The sequence below is a fragment of the Mesoplodon bidens genome (genome assembly GCF_964165515.1).
Source record: "Mesoplodon bidens genome assembly, chromosome: X".
In the NCBI taxonomy this organism is placed as follows: domain Eukaryota; kingdom Metazoa; phylum Chordata; class Mammalia; order Artiodactyla; family Ziphiidae; genus Mesoplodon; species Mesoplodon bidens.
The window spans coordinates 93,517,996-93,543,020 of record NC_138163.1 but is presented as its reverse complement, the minus strand read 5'-3'; the positions used below and the strand labels follow the sequence as shown (position 1 = coordinate 93,543,020).

Below are 25,025 nucleotides of genomic sequence, written 5' to 3'. Positions count from 1 at the left end.
CATTTCTGTGTGCAGTGTTCTATGTACAAACTGCACAGTTCTACAGGATGATGAGCTATATCAAATACTACATTGGAACAAAAGAAATATATAGTGGAAAGTAAACTCAAAATGAGGGAAAATATGGCAGAACCCAAGAAGAAGAAAGATTATTATCTTAGGCGTCCCGGAAATAATTGTGAAAAACATCTCCTTTTTCTTCATCTTCTATTCTGATTCATTTGGGACCAGGAGGGATCGTGGATGGATTCTGCACTGGTGAAACTGGAAATGCCTGCAAATTCATCCCCGGCTGGAACAGTCCCCCAGATTGGGTAGGAATTAGTACAGACTGTCGTGGTGTTCCTGAAATTCCTACCCACTGTACTGGATACCCTGGCCCCCCCACAGCATTATATTGACAAACATGGGGTATTCCATATGATGATAATGGCCCAGGAAATGAAGGGCGTGAGAGTCCTTGTGGCAAGGAGGTTGGGACAGCTCCACGGATTGGGGACAGAGAAGAGATCCATGTTGATGTGTAGCCCATAGTAGATGGAGTAGTCTAACAAAAAATGAAAACAAAAGATCAGTTTATTTGGTAGATACTTTTACCCATCTGTATTCTTTTTGGCTTACTACTCTCCCATTATTATTCTGAGTGTCTACCATTTTTGGAGTAACTTGCTGTGTGCTAAGCATAGTTATATACCTTATTTCATTTCATCTTCGTAACTGCCCTGCAAGGCAGGCATTTTTAGATGAGGAAACAGAAGCTCAAAATTGGTAACACCCATCACCACTTAGCAAGTTAATAGTAACGTGAGGATTTGAACACAGTTCCAGCTAACTCCAAGACCCCTGCTAAATTTCTGTTCACAGTTTAGTGTCTCCTTTCCTCATGCTAGCACTACTCTTCTATTTTTACTTCCTTCTGCCAGTCCCAGGCAGTCTCTCATTCAGGGCCACAGACAACAGTAGTCCATCTTACTACATAATTCTTTGGAGAAAGAGGAGCATGATTTAGAGTGGCATAGGGGAAGCCTGGCATATAGTAGGTGCTCAATAAATGTCACCTCCCTACCTCCTCCTACTCACTATTTAAAGTCTGACATTTCTGTTACATTTTTGGAAATTTAAACTCGACAATTATGTTTTGGGCAGTACTAAGAAAACACTGCTGCCTGACTCTTCTTATTATATCGTATTGTGATTATTTGTATGTATAGAGATTACTGAAATCTTATGCACATGGGAATAATAAGTCTAAATGGAAGTAAATAATTCTTACTTAAAGGAGAGCTTGGTATCAGTCCCAAATTCTTAGTTCTTCTAAATTGATGGTCAAGCTAAAACGCTTTTAACTAAAGTTTCAAACTACAGTTAGGAAAAAGGTTTTTAGCTTGAATCAAGAATGAATGACAAGATCTCTTGAGGTGAAAAAAAAACCATTTAAAGTCCAGCAATCCCTTTTTCATATCAGTATTTTTGTTCTGTTAAAGTAAAACTAAGTACTTCTGATTTTAAAATAGCACATATAGTATGATCACATTTTTGTAAAGCTATTTCTATGTATTCATATACAGACATAGAAAGATATCTGAAATGATGTTTATCTAAAGTTAGTGACAATTATTTCTGGGTGGTAGGATTTGAAGGTGGTATTTTAAAATTTTGTACTTTTCTGCATTGATTAAATTCTATAACAAACATTATTATTTTACAAACAGTAACAATGTGATTTTTATTTCAAAAAATAAAAATTGGAGATGACATGTTATACTTAATCTTCTCCTGGATATTTAAAAGGCATCTCAGATTCAAATGACCAAAACCAAACGTATGATCTTTCTTCTACCAAAGCACACTGCCTGCTCATGTTCCCCTTCTTGATGATTGGTATGCTGGAATGATAGCCAGTTATACCAGCCAGAAACCTTGCCTTGACACCTCCCCTCTGCCAAACATCAGTTCCATCACTAAATCTGGTCCATTTTATCTCTTAAACATTTCTTGTAATCTGTTCACTTCTCTTCATCTCAGCTTCTCTCTTTTTTTAAATTGAAGTATAGTTATTTAAAAAGTTGTTCAACTCTTTATCGGGCTTACTGTGACTAACTCTTAATTGGTCTACCAACATCTACCCTTATCTTCAATAATCTTTCTTCTTGCTTCAAGCCAGAGTGATCTGTTCAAAAAGCAAATCTGATCATGTCAACCCTAGGGCTTCAATGGCTATCCATCTGTCTTAAAATAAAGACAAAGTTCCTTGTCATCACCACTTTTAAGACCCTCCTTAGATTCACTGTGCACCAAGTCCTCTCTGCTCTCTTCACTTCAGCCAAATGGACCTACTTTCAGTCCTTTCATTCTCTGTTTTCCCATACAGGGGTTTTGCATATGCTGTTCTTTCTGCTTAGAATCATATTCCCTCCCCTTTTCACCTAGTTAACACTTACTCATCCTGCAGATCTCTGCTCAATCATCACTTTCTCAGGGAAGCTTTTCTTGACTTCCCTTTACTAGGTCAAATTTCCCTTACTGTATGGTATCCTATATCTCTCCTTTGTAGTCCTTATTACAGCTGCAATTTTATGTTTATTTATACAAGTCTGTTCATATCTAACTGTCCCACCAGCATATAAGTCCCATGAGAACAGGGAACATACTTGTTTTTGCTAATCAAACCCAGTGCCTAGCAGAGGGCTTGGCACATAATTGTGACAAAATTTTCTAAGGCACAGAACAGTAACATGCAAGAACGTCAGATAGTGAGATGGGCTCTCCACACAAAGATATAATCAACTGAACCTAAAAATACAAAAATAGTTACCATATATAGGATACTACTATGTGCTAGGCACATTATAGATGTTACCTCATTTAATCCTCACAGCAATCCTGCAAAGCAAGAAGGTATTATCCCTGTTTTAAAGACATGAAAACTGACGCACAAGTGACTTGTCTAAAGTCACACAACTAGTAAATGACTGAGCTGACGCTGGAACCCCAGTCCGTATAAAGACCTTCACCACTTTTATTCATACTCCATTTTCTACTCACTCTTCTTCCAAACATCCTCATAAATAAACCACCCTCCAACTCATCAACAAAGGCCTCCATTCACATAGTGCTCAGAGGATATCTCACTGACAGCACAAACACATTTATGCCTTAAAATTTGCCTCTAAAGGCTTCCAATTTTTACAATGGTGATACTATCTGTGTATAAATCGGTGCCAGGAATAATATAAATACACAGAGCCCTTAAGCAGGTACACTGCTTACTAGTTTGGAAAATCTAGGCTTTTGGAAAATTTTATTCAGTGTTAACACTAAATGTATTTTCAGACTCTTTACCAAACTACATGCAATGACTATATACACACACACATATACGTACACAAACATAACACACACACATTCAGATATATCTCTTTCAATTATATGGGTTCAGATTCTAAGCCCTGATTCACATTTTAATATATTTACTCATTTTGAAAAAATGATACTTTAAAAATTCAAATACAGAAAAGTACAAAGTAAAATAAGGCCCAAATTCCACCATCCAGCATATTTTAATGGCTTTTCCTATTTCTATGCATATATACATGTATCTTATATAATTTTACATAAATACTATATATACTATTCTGTGAACCTGTCTTCTTCTCACTCCAGAATGCATTGTGGACATCTTTCTACATTTCAATTGCTTGTACACCTAACTAAGGCCATATGCAATTAAGTAGACATCTCGTCCATAAACTTAAGATATCTTCTATAATATTCCAGTTTAAATATCTTTAAAATTCTTTTTCATACTGAATATGTAAGATAACTTATTGGCTCTGAGAATACTGATGTACAATTAACATAAGATAACTTTTCCTCAAAACCCAAATTCTTCTTGCACCACAAGACTGAATTAACCCTCACTCCAGATGCTTTCTTTTTTGATACTTGATGTTTTTTTTTCTCTTCAGGTATAATAGCCTAAAACAAGGGTTAGCAATCTACAGCCTGCCACCTCTTCTTGCAAATCAAGTTTTAATGGAACAAAGCCATGCCCACTTGTTTATGTATTGTCTATGGCTGGGTTGATTAGTTACAACCACATGGCTTGAAAATATTTACTAATTGGCCCCTTCCCAGAAATAGTTTGCTGGCCCCTGGCCTAAAACATAATTTGCTCAAAGACATAATGAATCTAGACAAGGATAAAAGTCTCTATGTTGTCAAATCGTACCACTCTATCATAGTGACTATAACTATAGGCCTAAGTGAATCAATTTTTATAGTTTTAGTTCTCATAAATTAAGAGGGTCAGGTATAAACAACTTACTTCATATACTTTGTTCCAGTTGTCTGTTTCTAGTTTCTGTTGACTCTGTTTAAGTTGGTTTAAACTTGGCTTAATAAGAGAATTTCCTACTGTTTCCTTTGTCCAGTCATCCACCAGTTTGTGTAAGTCATCTGTGAACATCCCTTTTTTACTAGCTGGAGATTGCTGGCATGATGCTGCACTACTTTCCACACACAGTGGATCTATAAGAAGAAAAAAAAACAGAGAAACCAGGAAAAGGAATTAAAACTGATAAACAAATACTCTTTTTCGGCCAGTAATGCAGAACTACATATTGGGTATAGATAGGGTAACCAGACATTCTAGTTCTGGCTTAAAGCTATGGTCCTTGTGTAATTACCAACAGTATCCCTTTCACTCTCAAAAGTTTCTTCTTGTTTGGATGGCAAATTATATGGTCACCTTAGGTATAAGTCAAATATAATAAATAGTATCTCAAAAATATTAGTATCAACTCTAATCTTATCATCAGGTTCCTCAGACAGATACTTAGAAGAGTTAAAAAACAATGACAGAATGTTAAAAATGGAAAGAACTGGGCTACCCTGGTGGCACAGTGGTTGAGTCCGCCTGCCGATGCAGGGGACACGGGTTCGTGCCCCGGTCTGGGAAGATCCCACATGCCACAGAGCAGCAGGGCCCGTGAGCCATGGCCGCTGGGCCTGCGCATCTGGAGCCTGTGCTCCACAACGGGAGAGGCCACAACAGTGAGAGGCCCGCGTACCACAAAAAAAAAAAGAAAAAAAAGGAAAGAACCTTAGAAGTCTAATCCAAACCACTTGTTTTATAATGGGGAAATGAGGGCCAGAAAAAGTAAATTGACATGCCTGAGTTCCTTTTTTTAAAAAAAAAACAAACTTATTTATTTGTTTTTATTTTTGGCTGTGTTGGGTCTTCGTTGCTGTGCGTGGGCTTTCTCTAGTTGCAGCGACCGGGGGCTACTCTTCGTTGCGGTACACAGGCTTCTCATTGCAGTGGCTTCTTTTGTTGCAGAGCACGGGCTCCAGGTGTGTGGGCTTCAGTAGTTGTGGCATGCAGACTCAGTAGTTGTGGCCCATGGGCTCTAGACTGCAGGCTCAGTAGTTGTGCTGCACAGGCTTAGTTGCTCTGCGGCATGTGGGATCTCCCCAGAATAGGGATCGAACCCGTGTCCTCTGCATTGGCAGGCGGATTCTTTTTTTTTTAACATCTTTATTGGAGTATAATTGCTTTACAATGGTGTGTTAGTTTCTTCTGTATAACAAAGTGAGTCAGCTATATTTATACATATATCCCCATATCCCCTCCCTCTTGCGTCTCCCTCCCACCCTCCCTATCCCACCCCTCTAGGTGGTCACAAAGCACCTAGCTGATATCCCTGGGCTATGTGGCTGCTTCCCACTAGATATTTTACATTTGGTAGTGTATATATGTCCATGCCACTCTCTCACTTCGTCCCAGCTTACCCTTCCCCCTCCCCATGTCCTCAAGTCCATTCTCAATGTTTGCGTCTTTATTCCTGCCCTGCCCCTAGGTTCTTCAGAACCATTAAAATTTTTTTTTAGATTCCATATATATGTGTTAGCATACGGTATTTGTTTTTCTCTTTCTGACTTACTTCACTCTGTATGGACTCTGGATGGACTCTAGGTCCATCCACCTCACTACAAATAACTCAATTTTGTTTCCTTTTATGGCTGAGTAATATTCCATTGTGTATATGTGCCACATCTTCTTTATCCATTAATCTGTCGATGGACACTTAGGTTGCTTCCATGTCCTGGCTATTGGAAATAGTGCTGCAATGAACATTGGGGTACATGACTCTTTTTGAATTACAGTTTTCTCAGGGTATATGCCCAGTAGTGGGATTGCTGGGTCATATGGTGGTTCTATTTGTAGTTTTTTAAGGAACCTCCATACTGTTCTCCATAGTGGATGTATCAATTTACATTCCCACCAACAGTGCAAAAGGGTTCCCTTTTCTCCACACCCTCTCCAGCATTTATTGTTTGTAGATTTTTTGATGATGGCCATTCTGACCGGTGTGAGGTGATACCTCATTGCAGTTTTGATTTGCATTTCTCTAATGATTAATGATGTTGAGCATCCTTTCATGTGTTTGTTGGCAATCTGTATATCTTCTTTGGAGAAATGTCTATTTTGGTCTTCTGCCCATTTTTGGATTGGGTTGTTTTTTTTTTAATATTGAGCTACATGAGCTGCTTACATATTTTGGAGATTAATCCTTTGTCAGTGGCTTCATTTACAAATATTTTCTCCCATTATAAGGGTTGTCTTTTTGTCTTGTTTATGGTTTCCTTTGCTGTGCAAAAGCTTTTAAGTTTCATTAGGTCCCATTTATTTATTTTTGTTTTTATTTCCATTTCTCTAGGAAGTGGGTAAAAAAGGATCTTGCTGTGATTTACGTCATAGAGTGTTCTGCCTATGTTTTCCTCTAAGAGTTTGATAGTTTCTGGCCTTACATTTAGGTCTTTAATCCATTTTGAGTTTATTTTTGTATACGGTGTTAGGGAGTGTTCTAATTTCATTCTTTTACATGTAGCTGTCCAGTTTTCCCAGAACCACTTATTGAAGAGGCTGTCTTTTCTCCATTGTATATTCTTGCCTCCTTTATCAAAGATAAGGTGACGATATGTGCGTGGGTTTATCTCTGGGCTTTCTATTGTGTTCCATTGATCTATATTTCTGTTTTTGTGCCAGTACCATACTGTCTTGATTACTGTAGCTTTGTAGTATAGTCTGAAGTCAGGGAGCCTGATTCTTCCAGCTCCGTTTTTCTTTCTCAAGATTGTCTTGGCTATTTGGGGTCTTTTGTGTTTCCATACAAATTGTGATATTTTTTGTTCTAGTTCTGTGAAAAATGCCATTGGTAGTTTGATAGGGATTGCACTAAATCTGTAGATTGGCAGGTGAATTCTTAGCTAGTGCACCACCATGGAAGCCCCATGCCTGAGTTCTTGCAATTAGATACCAGCAGAGCCAGGCCCAGAATTCTAAAGCCTAGACAAGAACTCTTTCTTTCAATATACCATACTGACTTTCAACAATCTTCAGAAAACTAGAATCTCATTTAATTTTTTGTTTACCGATATTTCTTTTTATTATTGATAAAAACAATGTCTATCTAGAATAGCAGAAATAAGAAGGCAGATGGTTTTGTTAGCCTCATGAGTTCTGGAGCACAAGATGTCCAAATAGATGAAAGAAATCACTTACAGATGTCTTCATCAGTGAAAAGTTTCCTAATCTGAACATCACACTGTCTTTAAATTATTTAGTACTATTACACAGGCTAACTAAATCATTCTCATAGAAAAGATTCATGAAGTTCCTGTGACTGATTTACAAGTCAAAACTTACAGAGTGGGTCTAAAATGAATTTTAGTAAATGCAGTTGTGAAATTTAAGCACAGTAACACTTCCACAGATTTAATTAAATAAACATGTGAAAATATCTTGTACAATTGTTATGGTACTTTTTTTTAATTGTGAAAAGCTATAAAAAATGTAAAAGATAATGCAAGAAGCCTACATATAAACACTTTCAAAGTACTTTTCTTTATATTCTTTGAAACTCATAACAGGCCCGTGATATAGGTTCAGCAAGTATCATTCTATTTTGGGGATGGGAAGACTAGAATCCAGAAAGTAAACAGCTGAGGTTATATGCTGGGGTTAGAACCCAAGTATCCTGACTATTTGGTCAGTGTGCTTTCCATTGTACCATGCCAATCCATGTAACGAACTGGGAAAAGGATAAGAAAATTGCTTAATAAGGAGGAACATGATAATCTCAGTGATTGCTTATGCATAGTCTGTCATTCTCTATGACCCTTGTGCTACTGAAGGCTTAGAGTCAAGGAGATTAAAAGTTAAATGGACATAGGGAACTATACTCAATATCCTGTGACAAACCATAATGGAAAGAATATGAAAAAGAATACACACACACACACACACACACATATATATATATATGGCTGAGTCACTTTGCTGTACAGAAAAATTAACACAACATTGTAAATCAAGTATACTTCAATAAAATTTAAAAACAAACAAACAGAAAAAAAATACAAGGGAAGTCTGAGAAAAACTGCCAAGAGGAGCTTAGAGACATGACACGTAAATATCAGGTGGTATCCTGGATGGGATCTTAGAACAGAAAAAGAATTTATGCAAAAACTAAGGAAATCAAAATAAAGTGTGGAATTTTGTTAATAAAAATTAAATGGAAACACAGTAGTGAAAACTGCTTAAGAAGAGTTTAATGAATTAAGTGGAACATATTCTCATATACAAAAGTGAACATATTCTCATATACAAAAGTGTTTTACAAGAATAATTTTTACTAATTTTGGGTAACCATGATGCACTAAAAGGACGTACCAATCTTGTTGGAATTCCTCCTTTTTTTTGTTTTTGAATTCCTACTTTTTTAAGACTTAAAACCCAAGGACACACAAGTCAGCCTATAATAAAAGTATCATTCTTTCCTGTTATCCCTCTGCACATTCATGTGATTCTCTGCCAACTCCAGTGAGCAAACAAATAGCACAACAATGTTGGGGAAGACTTTGGAGCTGAAGCCTTTATAGATTGTGTTCTTAACCTGGAAAAATGTCAGCAGGTAGGAATAAAAAGCAGACGATAGCCAGAAAAATGTACATATTAGTGCCAGCATTTCTGCCCACCCAACTAATCTGGAGGAGTATTTTTGTGCTCATTCCCCTTTAGTTTCTTTAAAAAAAAATAGAGCTAAGGGCTTCCCTGGTGGTGCAGTGGTTGAGAGTCCGCCTGCCAATGCAGGGGACGCGGGTTCGTGCCCTGGTCCAGGAGGATCCCGCGTGCCGCGGAGCAGCTGGGCCCGTGAGCCGTGACCGCTGAGCCTGCGTGTCCAGGGCCTGTGCTCCGCAATGGGAGAGGCTGCAACGGTGAGAGGCCCGCGTACCGCAAAAAAAAAAAAAAAAAAAAAAAATAGAGCTAAGTTTGAATGTCATTCATTTAAGAACATTTCTGTACTAACGGAAAACCCAATGTCAGGAATCTTCTTGTGTACAAATCTGGTGGAACAAGTGATCTTATGCACTCAATTGGCAGGCAATGATGGCTGCTGCACTAGTGATACAGTTGCCAACAAGTAGAGGAAGAAATAACAAACCGAAACAAGTATTTATTTTTCTTTTATTGAAGTAACATTGATCTATAACATTATATAAGTTTCATGTGTACAACACTGTATGTCTACTTCTGTATACCCTACTGAATGTTATTCAGTGCCTAACTATTCCGTTAGGCACGTTTATTGATTGATAAATGTTAGGTACATTTATTGATTGATTTCATTTGAAAGTTATTCATATCATATTAAAGTTCAGAAACCAGAAATTACCCGACGAATGCACATTAAAAGAAGTACTCTTCAAATGTGTTTTATGATGGGTAGTAACATAACTTCAAAGGTGCTCTTTAATATTCATTTCTTATTGATGAAATGAGTAAAATCAGAGTTCAGTCCTTGGTGTTTTTTTTTTGTTTTCCCCCAAGGTGATTCCTACATTCAGATAGTTCCAGCAATCACCCAACTGCAAATGTTTCCATCTCTTATCTCAAATCTTGATGTCTCTTCAGTCCAACCTCACAGCCAACTCCCAAATGTGTTTCTCCAATTCAGTGTCAATAAATTCTTCAATTAAATACACCTAGAGTCAAGCCTATCATGGTCTAAGCACGACAATTTGCCTAAATCTTATATTTTTGATAAAGATACCATATTTTCTACAAACCACCCAGACTCAGACTCTTTGGATCTCTCAACAAACACACACATATCCAGTTTATACCATATCATGGCAAGTCATCCTATACAGCATCTCCTGTCTGTTTTCACTTCCATACTTCTCTAAACTCTTAATCATCTCATATATGGACTGCCATGATGGCAATGATCTAAATAGATTCACTCCCTGGTTCTAGCCAAAACATTCTTCACATTGCCACCAGATTAGTACCAGTTAAATGCTGTTTTCAGCATTTCATTCCTCTGCTCCAAAAAGCCCCCCAAACCCCAAACTTTAACAGTTTCTTAGTACTAACAATAGTGGGTTTTCAACTTGTTTCGGTGGCAAAGTCCTTGGTAGTCATGATTGTCTTTGCAGAACATGCAAACATAGATTATCTTATTTATTATCCTTGAACATCATATCATTTATTAAGCTTAAATACATAATAATGTGTTAGATTAAATATATTATCTTACATCAAACTATAGCATAGATAAGCTGTGGCAGTTGCCAAAAATTAAAAAAAAAGTGTGGGGAAAAAAACCTTCTAATGTGAACTCTCCATTTCACCCAACTGTTATATTCTTTCTCCCAAATACATCTTACATTTTACGATTTGCATGCCTTTATAACATGCAATTCTACCTACTGACAATACTCTTCACACTCCACTTCAATTTTAATCCGGTCCATTTACCTTTCAACACCAACTCAAATCCTACTTCCTGAATGAAACAGTCTCAGACCACTATCACCTCTGACGATCTCCCATTGCCTCCCTTCAATCCACTGAAGACAGGATGTCTGGTATTGGGAGGCAATGCAGTACAACAGTGAAGAGCCAACACTTTGGAGTCAGACAGATTTGCTTAACCCCACTAACTGTAGTCTCCTTGCCTATAAGGACAGAGTAACTTCTACCTACTTTAGAGATGTTTTGAGGATTGAGATTATGTAATGCGATTATGTTTCAGGGCTCCCAAGACCACTCACAGATTTACTGATTCAATAGATGGTCTTACAGAACTCAGCATATAGTTGTGTTCATAGCCAAGTTTGTTACAGCAAAAGGATGCACATAGGATCAGCAAGGGAAAAATACACAGGATTCTAGAGAAATTCATGCACAGACTTCCCTATGCTCTCTTTCTATTGTGAGGGAGCATTCTTGAGTATGCTCCTTTCTCTCAGCAACAAAAAATGGTAAGTTTCTGGTCAGGGAAGCCCAATAGAGACTCAGTGCCCAAGGTTTTTATTGGTGACTGGTCATGTAGGCACCTTTTGCCTAGCATTTACCAAAATGCCAGACTCTAAGAAGGAAAACAGGTATTCAGCATAAATCACATTACTTGTACCAACAATCTAGGCAACGTGAGCTATACTTATCAGTTAGGGAAGAAAGGGAAACCAAGTTCCTGCACAGCAGCCAAGGTCCAACCTTGGAAACAGGCCTTTTTATAGATAGCAGTCTTGTGCCTGCTATGTTAACTCTTTTCTGCATAGTTTAGCACAGTGCTCATATTATAAGTTAACCGCATACCTAAATTGTAGATACCATTACATGCAATATCCTGCATCAGTTCATGTTTCTCACAAAATAGGTATACCTGTGTGTAGGGAAAGATGGACGTGGATCTGTGTATATATGTTAAGGCAGTGCTTCTTTAAATGTGTTCTGTGAAAAGTGGGTTCTCTGGTAAAACTGTTTTGGGACTTGTACATTTATTTCCTTTCTTGAAAATTCTCAATTCATATTAGCACATTAAAGGATCTAAGAGAGTCTACAGTGAAAAAATGCTTTTTATATGAGTGACTCCAACATTTCCTATTTGACCATGCAACACCTATTAACTCCTTGCTGACAGCTTACAAAATGCTGTGCTAAGGCCAACAAATGTGTCCACCAATCTTGGCCAAATGGGGAAAATATGAAATGTCAGCAAGCTTTGAAAGACAGCTATTAGAACTAGAAATATGAAATCACTTGGTTCTGTGATAGTCAATGAAGTAATAATAAATCCACTAGAAGGTATGTGTGGAACACCCTACCTTTGCAAACTTGGCTTCAATGAATTCTTAAAAGAAAGAGAAAATGAAGATAATTTAGTTCCCATTTAGGGAAATAATATTTTCATATTAGGTCTGCTTAGGAATCAATGTAAACATTTTAATAAATAAGTTAATTTAATGGAAGTTTAATAGTTAGATACTGTCATTTCTATCTGCTAAAAAATAATTTCTGGCTTCTAGCATGACAGAGTGAGGAGGTTTTCAAACCCTCTCCCTCAAAAGCAGTAATAAAACTGGACAGAACTCTCAAAAACAACCATTTCAGCAATCTGGAATTTGCCCAAAGTCATACAACAGAATTGAAAGTGTTACTCATGAAAACTACTCAACTTTTAAGAACTGTGTAATCTGTGGCATTTTTTGCCCATGGCTGTTTCTGTTACCTTTGCACCAGCTCTTTTTGCCCAGCAATTCAACCACAGCAGGACAGGCTGAGAAAACAATAAGCTTTGCTACTGCTGCCATAGGTAACTCACTTGATTTGGAGCTTTAGAAGCAGTATCTCCATTAACCTGAGGTTAACAGGGAGATCTGGGAAGTGAGCCAACCATCGCAGGCTTGATCAATTCTCCACATATCTCAGGTTGACTGGAATATCGTCACATGCACAGCATAAACTCGAGGGCCCAAACCATACACACATCACTGGCTGACAGAGCCTGAACATACAAGGAGGAAGCATAAGAAATCCTAGAGGAAAATGAAAGCTAGAAAATGGCCTCAAGTTTAAATGAGTTTCCCAGGCCAGGCCACACATAGATCCAGCAGCAGAAAGTGGAAGCCCTTCAAGCTTGAGGTGTTTAAAAGTGCAACCGCTGATCAATCTCTGGCTGACCAATAAGTAATGCAGATATAGGGGTCACTCCCAGGAAGTCAAGCTTAAAAATAAAAACTAGGGGGGAAAACTGAGCAGAGACATCAGCAGCTATACACTGCGGGACAAACGGGCTTAACATATTTAGTCTCTCCATAGAAGCTGGACAGAATACATGGAGCAGCAATCTGAGGATTGTGAAGAGTTAATAGTTGCAGGTGACTAGGGAATAAGACCAAAATTCAAAGTACCATTAAAATGGCAGTGAGTTTACCAATTTTTCCTATCTGGTATCCATGGCTAATCTAGAAGCAGGCACTGGGGTATTCAAAGAGAAACCTCCAGAGGAAATCCTCTACTTTTGGCATAAGAAATGGGAAAGGGAACTTCCAACATTCTCAAAATGTATAGAAATTCCTATTTTTTTCTTCTTTTCTCTGTACTCTCTCTCCTACCCCCAAGCAATCCTGTGGTGGGAGAGTCCCTGGAAGCTCATGGAAGCCAAACTCTGAGGGAGGGAACCCCTCCCTTCTGATCAGTGGCGTGAGTTATGGTTCCATGAGAGTGAAGACAATCACTGTTGCTTTACTGCTGTCTCTAATCTCCCAAAGCTTGGCCCTAAACATGTGCAAAGTGGTAGGTGTGCACAAGAGAGCGGAGTAACTAAAATCCCAGATTTCTGGCTGAGGAACAAAAAAAGGAGTCACTGGGAATCAGAAAGTACTGGAGGTACTGCAGGGAGGGAAGAACTGAGGAAAGTTATTTTTGAATTCCTGAATTTACTACTGAGCTGTGCATACATGAATCCAATCCTATTCAGCACACCAAAGACATGAAAACTGAACGAACAGACAACTTCCCAAGACTGAGACCCTCTAGGAGACCCACACGTGGGACAGGTCCAAAGAGCACCACAGAGGCAAAGCAAATGAACTGACATTACAACAACAGAACACAGAAGACAGGTTGGAACTCATAAGGTAAAAATAACTGGGTCAATTACCTCCTATAACAAAAATGTCAACATTCTACATAGGATTTTAAAAAGACACCAGAGTCCTAGAATATTCAAAATGTCCAGCATAAAATTCAGTATGACTTGGCATACACAGAACCAGGACAATTTCAACTCATATGGGAAAAGATAACCAATAGATACTAATTCAAGGACAATATAGATGTTGGAATTATCTGACAAAGACTCTAAAGCAGCTATTATTAAAATGCTCAAATAGGTAACCACAAAAACTACTGAACCCAATGACAAAATTGAAAATCTCAACAATGAAATAGAGAAGAACATAAATGAAATTTTAGAACCGAAAAATATACAACAACCAGAAAAACCCATCAAAAAACCTCCTTGGATGAACTCAATAGCAGAAGGGAGATGACAAAAGAAAATTCAATTTTTTCCCAGTTTTATTGAGATATAAGTGACATACAGTACTGTATAAGTTTAAGGCTTACAGCATAATGATTTGAATTACATACATCATGAAACGATTACCACAATAAGTTTAGTGAACATCCATCATCTCATATAGATACCAAATAAAAGAAAAAAATTTTTTCCTTGTGATAATAACTCAGATTTACTCTCTTAAAAACTTTCATATATAACATACAGCAGTGTTAATTGTACTAATCATGTTGTACAGTACATCCCTAGTACTTATTTATCTTATAACTGCAAGTTTGTACCTTGTGACCACCTTCGTCACCACACAAAGATACTATATTTTTGTATTTTTTTGGACTATATTTCTCATGCTGTACATTTCATCCCCGTGACTCATTTATTTTCTAACTGGAAGTTTGTACTTCTTAATTTCCCTCACCTATTTCACTCATTCCCACCATCCCCCAGAAAATTCAATTTAAACAACAGAGAAATAAGATGAAAAACAAACATGTAAAGAAACTAAGGGACCTATAGGACAATAGCAAAAAGTCTAAAATCTGTGTCATCAGAGTCCCAGAAGGAGAGTGAAAAAAAGAGCATGATAAGAAAAAAATACCTGATGAACTACTAGCTGAAAACTTGCTAAATTTGGCAAAGGACATAAACCCACATATTCAAGAAGCTCAGTGAACTCAAAACAGAAATAAACACAAAGAAACGTATGCCTACATATGTAATTGCTGAAACTGAAACAGAAAAATTGCTGAAAATTAAAGAGAAGAAAAATTCTGAAAGCAACCAGAGAAAAACAATGCATTTTATACAGGAAAACAATGATTCAAATTTCTAGGGATTTCTCATCACAAACCATGGAAGCTAGAAAGAAGTGGCATAATATTTTCAAAATGCTAAAAGACGTTGTCAACCCAAAATTCTGTATACAGCAAAATTATCCTTCAGGAATGAAGGTGTCAAAAAAGACATTCTCAGATGAAAAAAAAGTTAAGAGAATTTGTCACCAGCAGATCTGTTCTAAAAGAGATACTAAAGGAAGATCTTCAAACAGAGGGAAATTATAAGAGTAGGAAACATGAAAGAGCAGAAATGAAGGAAGACCAACAGAAATGGTAGATAACAGGGTAAATGTATTCTTTTCAGTTCTGAAACTCAAGCAAAATGAAAATTATAACACCGTGTGATATAGTTGTTCATATATGTAGATGGAATACTTAAGACAATTTATAGAAGGAAGAAATCTATATGGATGTAAGGTTTCTACATTCCTCTTAAAGTAGTAAAAGATTGATTTTAAGTAGACTGAAAAGTTATAATCCCTAGAACAACCACTTAAAATTGTACAAAGAAATAAAGAAAAAACATAATAGATAAATTAAAATGGAATACTAAAAGTACATTCAAATAAACCAAATGAAGGTAGGAAAGGAGAAGGAATAAAAAACAAACAGAAAACAGATTTAAAATATGGCAGACCAAAATCCAAACATATTGATCATTACATTCACTATAAATGGTTTTAAAATATTTGAAAGAGATTGCCAGAATGGATTTTTTTTAATGTGACCATAAGCTGTCTGCAAGAAACTCACTTCAAATATAATAATATAGGCAGGTTAAAACCAAAAGGATGAAAAAGATACACCATGCAAACAATAACCAAAAGAAAGATGGAATGGGTATTTAATATCAAAGGAGACATCAAAGCAAGCAAAAATAACCAAGAATAAAGAGGGACATTACATAATGATAAAAGTCAATTCACCAAGAAGACATAACAATGCTGTGTCTGTAACTAACAAAATACCCTCAAAATACATGAGGCAAAAACTGACAGAATTGAAAAGAGAAAAAGACAAATCCATAATTACAGCTGGAGACTTCTACACTCTTCTCTCACTCAACAATAGAAGCAGTGCATAGCAAATGAGCAAGGATATAAAATAATTGAACAATACCATTCAAACATCTAGATCTAACTGACATTTATAGAAAACTCTACTAAACAACAATAAGGTATACTTTATTTTCAAGTGCACATGAAACATTCACCTAAATAAACCATATCCTCGGTCATAAAACAAACCTGAACAAACTGAAAGTAATCAAAACAATTGGAAATATATCCTCTGATCATAATGAAATTGAAGTACAAATTAGTAACAGAGATAATAAGAAAAATCTCCAAACACTTGGAAATTAAACAACACAATTTACCAAATAAACCATAGAACAAAGAGGAAGTCTCAAGGGAAATAAGAAAATATTTGGAACTGAAAAAACCCCTACAATACAATATATCAAAACACAGAGGATCCTAGAGAGCAAAGAATAAACCTTAATGTGTGAAAAAATTTTGAATCATTTAGGAGGTCATAAAAATCCCAGGATGGAATGCATTTGTCAAAAAGTACAGAACTTTACAGCAAAAAGAGTCAACTTTAATGTATGAAATTTAAAAACATCATTTAGGAGGTCAGGGGATCCCAGGATGGAATGCAGAATGTGACAAAAGAATCTAATCATATTACAAATGTATGAAGGAATCTCACATAAAGGAGTTCAGGAACAAGTGCTGACCTACATAACTTTGGAAATGAGCGGCACCTATAATATTAAAGGCAAAAGAAACTATTCATAAGCACTGCATTCTAATTGATAAAGGTATTTCCCACTGGGGCATAAATTAACAAATCTGAAACCACTATACCTTATACTGGAATTGAACAATTAAATAAATAGATAGGGGATGGTGAGAGCCTCTCACTATTGGACTGGGAGTTTACAGATAAACAAGGGAAGAAGGCTATATAATCCATATGGTAATGGATTAGAGTCAGAGATACCAATATGAATGCATATTTACCTTAATATAGACACAGATGGTTACATATAGAAATATTCATAGACATGGATATATATCAGTTAGTGTGCATAGATATATTTCCTTATCTGTCAGCTGAAAGGGCCTAGAAGCAATGACACCCCAGTAGCAATGAGCATACCAAGCACCCAGATCTTGGTTTCTAACCTAATCTCCAATAATATGAATTATGGTTCCTTGTGGAAATGGTGGCTTCTAGGAGCAGAAAGTATACAATATGAGCTTGGAGAATGTTCCACTGCCTGTGTAGGGAAGCAAAACTTGCCACCCCAAAATATCTCTTCAGCTTGTGGATTATTTCAAGGTAAAAATAATAAAGGCCCAAACGACTTGGGAAGAAACTTTGACTTCCCTCTCACTGCCTAGAATAATTTAGATAGAGGACCTGTTTCTATTATAGAGCTATCACCAGAGATATCTACAAAGAACAGGGCTAGGTGTGGTGGGGTAAACTGTAGGCAGAGCTAAAGATCAGAGTCCACTCTGTCCCACTGTCTCTGCATGGCCCAGCAAATATTTGCTTTTCCATCTTCATGTGAATTGCCTTCCTCCCCTTTGAAGTCCCCCAACATCTTCTTTTGTTGTTAGCTAAAGATGGTATTTAAGGTGAGGGGTTCAGTCATTTTGGTGAGTTACTCAGTTTTCCTGGGTCTCTCCCATGTATACATGTTTTTTATTAAATATTTTAATTTAATTTTATTTTTTATACAGCAGGTTCTTATTAGTCATCAATTTTATACACATCAGGGTATACATGTCAATCCCAATCGCCCAATTCAGCACACCACCATTCCTACCCCCCCGCGGCTTTACCCCTTGGTGTCCATACGTTTGTTCTCTACATCTGTGTCTCAACTTCTGCCCTGCAAATCGGTTCATCTGTACCATTTTTCTAGGTTCCACATACAGGAGTTAATATAAGATATTTGTTTTTCTCCTTCTGACTTACTTCACTCTGTATGACAGTCTCTAGATCCATCCACATCTGAACAAATGAACCAATTTCGTTCCTTTTCATGGCTGAGTAATATTCCATTGTATATAGGTACCACAACTTCTTTATCCATTCGTCTGTCGTTGGGCGTTTAGGTTGCTTCCACGACCTGGCTATTGTAAATAGTGCTGCAATGAACACTGGGGTGCATGTGTCTTTTTTTTTTTTTTTTTTTTTTTCCTTTTTGCGGTATGCGGGCCTCTCACTGTTGTGGCCTCTCCCGTTGCGGAGCACAGGCTCCGGATGCGCAGGCCCAGCGGCCATGGCTCACGGGCCCAGCCGCTCCGCGGCATATGGGATCCTCCCAGACCGGGGCACGAACCCGTATCCCCTGCATCGGCAGGCGGACTCTCAACCACTGCGCCACCAGGGAGGCCCGCATGTGTCTTTTTGAATCATGGGTTTCTCTGGGTATATGCCTAGTAGTGGAATTTCTGGATCATATGGTAATTCTATTTTTAGTTTTTGAAGGAACCTCCATACTGTTCTCCATAGTGGCTGTATCCATTTACATTCCCACCAACAGTGCAAGAGCGTTCCCTGTTCTCCACACCCTCTCCAGCATTTGTTGTTTGTAGATTTTCCGATGATGCCCATTCTAACTGGTGTGAAGTGATAACTCATTGTAGTTTTGATTTGCATTTCTCTGATATTTAGTGATGTTGAGCAGCTTTTCATGTGCTTCTTGGCCTTCTGTATGTCTTCTTTGGAGAAATGTCTATTTAGGTCTTCTGTTCCTTTTTTGGATTGGGTTGTTTTTTTTTTAATATTGAGCTGCATGAGCTCTTTATATATTTTGGATATTAATCCTTTGTCCGTTGATTTGTTTGCACATATTTTCTCCCATTCTGAGGGTTGTCTTTTCATCTTCTTTATGGTTTCCCTTGCTGTGCAAAAACTTTTAAGTTTCATTAGGTCCCATTTGTTTATTTTTGTTTTTATTTCCATTACTCTAGGAGGTGGATCAAAAAAGATCTTGCTGTGATTTATATCAAAGCGTGTTCTTCCTATGTTTTCCTCTAAGAGTTTTATACTATCCGGTCTTACATTTAGGTCTTGAATCCATTTTGAGTTTATTTTTGTGTATGGTGTTAGGGAGTGTTCTAATTTCATTCTTTTACATGTAGCTGTCCAGTTTTCCCAGCACCACTTATTAAAGAGACTGTCTTTTCTCCATTGTATATCCTTGCCTCCTTTGTCATAGATGAGTTGAACTTAGGTGCCTGGGTTTATCTCTGGGCTTTCTTTCTTGTTCCATTGATCTATGTTTCCGTTTTTGTGCCAGTACCATATTGTCTTCATAACTGTAGCTTTGTAGTATAGTCTGAAGTCAGGGAGTCTGATTCCTCCCACTCCATTTTTTTCCCTCAAGACTGCTTTGGCTATTTGGGGTCTTTTGTGTCTCCATACAAATTTTAAGATTTTTTCTTCTAGTTCTGTAAAAAATGCCACTGGCAACTTGATAGGGATTGCATTGAATCTGTAGATTGCTTTGGATAGTATAGTCATTTTCACAGTATTGATTCTTCCAATCCAAGAACATGGTATACCTCTCCATCTGTTGGTATCATCTTTAATTTCTTTCATCAATGTCTTATAGTTTTCTGCATACAAGTCTTTTGTCTCCCTAGGTAGGTTTATTCCTACATATTTTATTCTTTTTGTTGCAGTGGTAAATGGGAGTGTTTCCTTAATTTCCCTTTCAGATTGTTCATCATTAGGGTACAGGAATGCCAGAGATTTCTGTGCATTAATATTTTATCTTGAAACTTTACCAAATTCAATGATTAGCTCTAGTAGTTTCCTGGTAGCATCTTTAGGATTCTCTATGTATAGTATCACGTCATCTGCAAACAGTGACAGCTTTACTTCTTCTTTTCCAATTTGTATTCCTTTTATTTCTTTTTCTTCTCTGACTGCTGTGGCTAGGACTTCCAAAACTATGTGAGTAATAGTGGTGAGAGTGGACATCCTTGTCTTGTTCCTGATCTTAGAGGAAATTCTTTCAGTTTTTCACCATTGAGAATGATGTTTGCTGTGGGTTTGTTGTATACGGCCTTTATTATGTTGAGGTAGGTTCCCTCTATGCCCACTTTCTGGAGAGTTTCTATCATAAATGGGTGTTGAATTTTGTGAAAAGTTTTTTCTGCATCTATTGAGATGACCATATGGTTTTTAGTCTTCAGTTTGTAAATATGGTGTGTAACATTGATTGATTTGCGTATACTGAAGAATCCTTGCATCCCTGGGATAACTCCCACTTGATCATGGAGTATGATCCTTTTAATGTGTTGTTGGATTCTGTTTGCTAGTATTTTGTTGAGAACTTTTGCATCTATGTTCATCAGTGATATTGCTCTATAATTTCCTTTTTTCTAGTATATTGGTCTGGTTTTGGTATCAGGGTAACAGTGGCCTCATAGAATGAGTTTGGGAGTGTTCCTTCCTCTGCAATGTTTTGGAACAGTTTGAGAAGGATGGGTGTTAGCTCTTCTGTAAATGTTTGACAGAATTTACCTGTGAAGCCATATGGTCCTGGACTTTTGTTTGTTGGAAGATTTTTTTTCTTTGCGGTACACTAGCCTCTCACTGTTGTGGTGTGTCCCATTGCGGAGCACACACTCCAGACGCGCAGGCTCAGTGGCCATGGCTCACGGGCCCAGCTTCTCTGCAGCATGTGGGATCCTCCCAGACAGGGGCATGAATCCATGTCCCCTGCATCGGCAGGCAGACCCCCAACCAATGAGCCACCTGGGAAGCTCTGTTGGAAGATTTTTAATCACAGTTTCAGTTCCATTACTTATGATTGGTCTGTTCATATCTTCTATTTCTTCCTGGTTCAGCCTTGTAAGGTTATACCTTTCTAAGAATTTGTCCATTTCTTCCAGGTTGTCCATTTTATTGGCATACTGTTGCTTGTAGTAGTCTCTTAGGATGCTTTGTATTTCTGCGGTGTCTGTTGTTACTTCTCCTTTTTCATTTCTAATTTTATTGATTTGAGTCCTCTCCCTCTTTTTCCTGATGAGTCTGGCTAATGGCTTATCAATTTTGTTTGTCTTCTCAAAGAACCAGCTTTTAGTTTTATTGGTCTTTGCTATTGTTTTCTTTGTTTCTATTTCATTTATTTCTGCTCTGATCTTTCCTTCTGTTAACTTTGGGTTTTGTTTGTTCTTCTTTCTCTAGTTCCTTTAGGTGTAAGGTTACATTGTTTATTTGAGATTTTTCCTGTTTCTTGAGGTAGGCTTGTATAGCTATAAACTTCCCTCTTAGAACTGCTTTTGCTGCATCCCATAGGTTTTGGATCATCGTGTTTTCGTTGTCATTTGTCTCTAGGTATTTTTTGATTTCCTCTTTGATTTCTTCAGTGATCTCTTGGTTATTTAGTGCTGTACTGTTTAGCCTCCATGTGTTTGTGTTTTTTACGTTTTTTCCCTGTAATTCATTTCTAGTCTCATAGCGTTGTGGTCAGAAAAGATGCTTGACAAGATTTCAATTTTCTTTCTTTTTTTTTTTTTTGCGGTACGCGGGCCTCTCACTGTTGTGGCCCCTCCCGTTGTGGAGCACAGGATCCGGACACGCAGGCTCAGCGGCCATGGCTCACGGGCCCAGCCGCTCTGCAGCATGTGGTATCTTTCCGGACAGGGGCACGAACCCGCGTCCCCTGCATCGGCAGGCGGACTCTCAACCACTGCGCCACCAGGGAAGCCCCAAGATTTCAATTTTCTTAGATTTACTGAGGCTTGATTTGTGACCCAAGATGTGATCTATCCTGGGGACTGTTCCGTGCGCACTTGGGAAGAAAGTGTAATCTGCTGTTTTTGGACGGAATGTCCTATAGATATCAATTAAATCTATCTGGTTTATTGTGTCATTTAAAGCTTGTGTTTCCTTATTTCTTTTCACTTTGGATGATCTGTCCATTGTTGTAAGTGAGGTGTTAAAGTCTCCCACTATTATTGTGTTACCACCAATATCCTCTTTTATAGCTGTTAGCAGTTGCCTTATGTATTGAGATGCTCCTATGTTGGGTGCATATATATTTATAATTGTTATATCTTCTTGGATTGATCCCTTGATCATTATGTAGTGTCCTTCCTTGTCTCCTGTAACATTCTTTATTTTAAACTCTATTTTATCTGATATGAGTATTGCTACTCCAGCTTTCTTTTGATTTCCATTTACATGGAATATATTTTTCCATCCCCTCACTTTCAGTCTATATGTGTCCCTAGGTCTGAAGTGGCTCACTTGTAGACAGCATATATATGGGTCTTTTTTTTTTTTTTGCAGTATGCGGGCCTCTCACCGTTGTGGCTTCTCCCATTGTGGAGCACAGGCTCTGGACACACAGGCTCAGTGGTCATGGCTCACAGGCCCAGCCACTCCATGGCATGTGGGATCTTCCCAGACCAGGGCATGAACCCATGTCCCCTGCATCGGCAGGCGGACTCTCAACAACTGCGCCACCAGGAAAGCCCTGGGTCTTGTTTTTGTATCCATTCAGCAAGCCTGTGTCTTTTGGTTGGAGCATTTAATCCAGTCATGTTTAAGGTATCGATATGTATGTTCCTATGACAATTTTCTTATTGTTTTGGGTTTGTTTTTGTAGGTCCTTTTCTTCTCTTGTGTTTCCCACTTAGAGAAATTCCTTTAGCATTTGTTGTTCAGCTGGTTTGGTGGTGCTGAATTCTGTTAGCTTTTGCTTTTCTGTAAAGCTTTTGATTTCTCCATCGAATCTGAATGAGATCCTTGCTGGGTAGAGTAATCTTGGTTGTACGTTCTTCCCTTTCATTACTTTAAGTATATCATGCCACTCCCTTCTGGCTTGTAGAATTTCTGCTGAGAAATCAGCTGTTAATCTTATGGGAGTTCCCTGTATGTTATATGTCATTTTTCCCTTGCTGATTTCAATCATTTTTCTTTGTCTTTAATTTTTGCCAATTTGATTACTATGTGTCTCGGCATGTTTCTCCTTGGGTTTTTCCTGTATGGGACTCGCTGTGCTTCCTGGACTTGGGTGGCTATTTCCTTTCCCATGTTAGGGAAGGTTTCGACTATAATCTCTTCAAATATTTTCTCTGGTCCTTTGTCTCTCTCTTCTCCTTCTGGGACCTCTATAATGTGAATGTTGTTGTGTTTAATGTTGTCCCAGAGGTCTCTTAGGCTGTCTTCATTTCTTTTCATTCTTTTTTTCTTTAGTCTGTTCCACAGCAGTGAATTCCACCATTCTGTCTTCCAGGTCACTTATCCGTTCTTCTGCCTCAGTTATTCTGCTATTGATTCTTTCTAGTGTAGCTTTCATTTCAGTTATTGTATTGTTCATCTCTGTTTGTTTGTTGTCTAATTCTTCTAGGTCTTTGTTAAACATTTCTTGCATCTTCTCGATCTTTGCCTCCATTCATTTTCCGAGGTCCTGGATCATCTTCACTATCATTGTTCTGAATTCATTTTCTGGAAGGTTGCCTATTTCCACATCATTTAGTTGTTTTTCTGGGGTTTTATCTTGTTCCTTCATCTGGTACATAGCCCTCTGCCTTTTCATCTTGTCTATCTTTCTGTGAATGTCTCCCATGTATACATGTTATTAAACTTTTGTTTGATTTTCTCCTATTAATTTGTTTCATGTTAATTTAATTCTTAGACCAGCCAGAGGAACCTAGAAGGATAGAGGAAAATATCTTCCTGCCCAGCACCGGTAAGTAAAGATGTGTTCAAAAACAAAATTCTTCAAAATAACTGACCGGTACTCCTCAAAATTGTCAGGGTCATCAAAAACAAGGAAATTCTGAGAAACTGTTGAAGCCAAAAGGAGCCTAGGAGACATGACTGCTAAATATAATGTGGTGTCCTGGATGTGATCCTGGGACAGAAAAAGGATATAAAGTAAAAACTAAGGAAATCAGAGTAAAATGTATATTTTGATTAACAATCATGTATCTAGATTGGTTTATTAGCTGTGATAAATGTACCACAGTAATGTATAAGATGTTAATAATTGGGGAAACTGGGCGTGAGATATATGGAAATGTTCTGTACTATCTTAATAATTTTTGTGTAAATCTAAAAATACCCCTGCAAAATAAAGCTTAATTTTTAAAAATCTTAGTAGATGCAGCCAAAGTATGGCTCATAAGGAAAATTTATAGCATTAAATGCTTGTATTACAAAAAGAAAGGTCTCACATCAAAAATCTAAGCTTCCATTTTAAGACACCAGAAAAAGAGCAAAATAAAAACAAGGCATGTAGAAGGAAAGAAGTAATAAAGATAATAGCAGAAGTCAATGAAATTTAAAATTGGAAAACAACAGAGAAAATCAATAAAAGTACAAACGGATCTTTGAAAAGATCAATAAAATTGATGAACATCTACAAGACTGACAAAGAAAAACAACAATGCATATTACAGATATCAGGAATTAAAGAGGTGATAATACTACAGATATCCAAGATATTGAGAAGATAATAATGAACAACTCTAAACACAAAGATTCAGCAATATAGATGAAATGGATTAAGTTCTCAAAATCCACAAGCTACCAAATCTTAGCCAACACGAAATTTATAACCTGCATAATACTATAACTACTATACAAGAATTGGAATTTGCAGTTAAAAACCTCTAAAAAAATAAATATCTGAGCCCACATGGTTTCACTGGAAAATTCTTCTAGACGTATAAAGAAGAAATGATACAAATTCAACACTAACTTT

At 37.4% G+C, this 25,025-nt stretch overlaps 1 protein-coding gene across 3 annotated transcripts in view; it reads right to left on the bottom strand.

Moving 5' to 3' along the window:
• Nucleotides 1–217: 217 nt before the first annotated feature.
• WNK3 (WNK lysine deficient protein kinase 3) overlaps nt 218–25,025 on the bottom strand; it is a gene marked incomplete at both ends in the record, with an annotated part of 137,133 nt that continues 112,325 nt past the window's right edge. For all 3 annotated transcript variants that reach the window (XM_081221803.1, XM_081221804.1, XM_081221805.1), the window contains 2 exons: nt 218–547; nt 4,328–4,530. In XM_081221803.1, coding sequence (XP_081077929.1) covers nt 218–547; nt 4,328–4,530 — 533 coding nt within the window. The remainder of the gene's footprint in view (nt 548–4,327; nt 4,531–25,025) is intronic.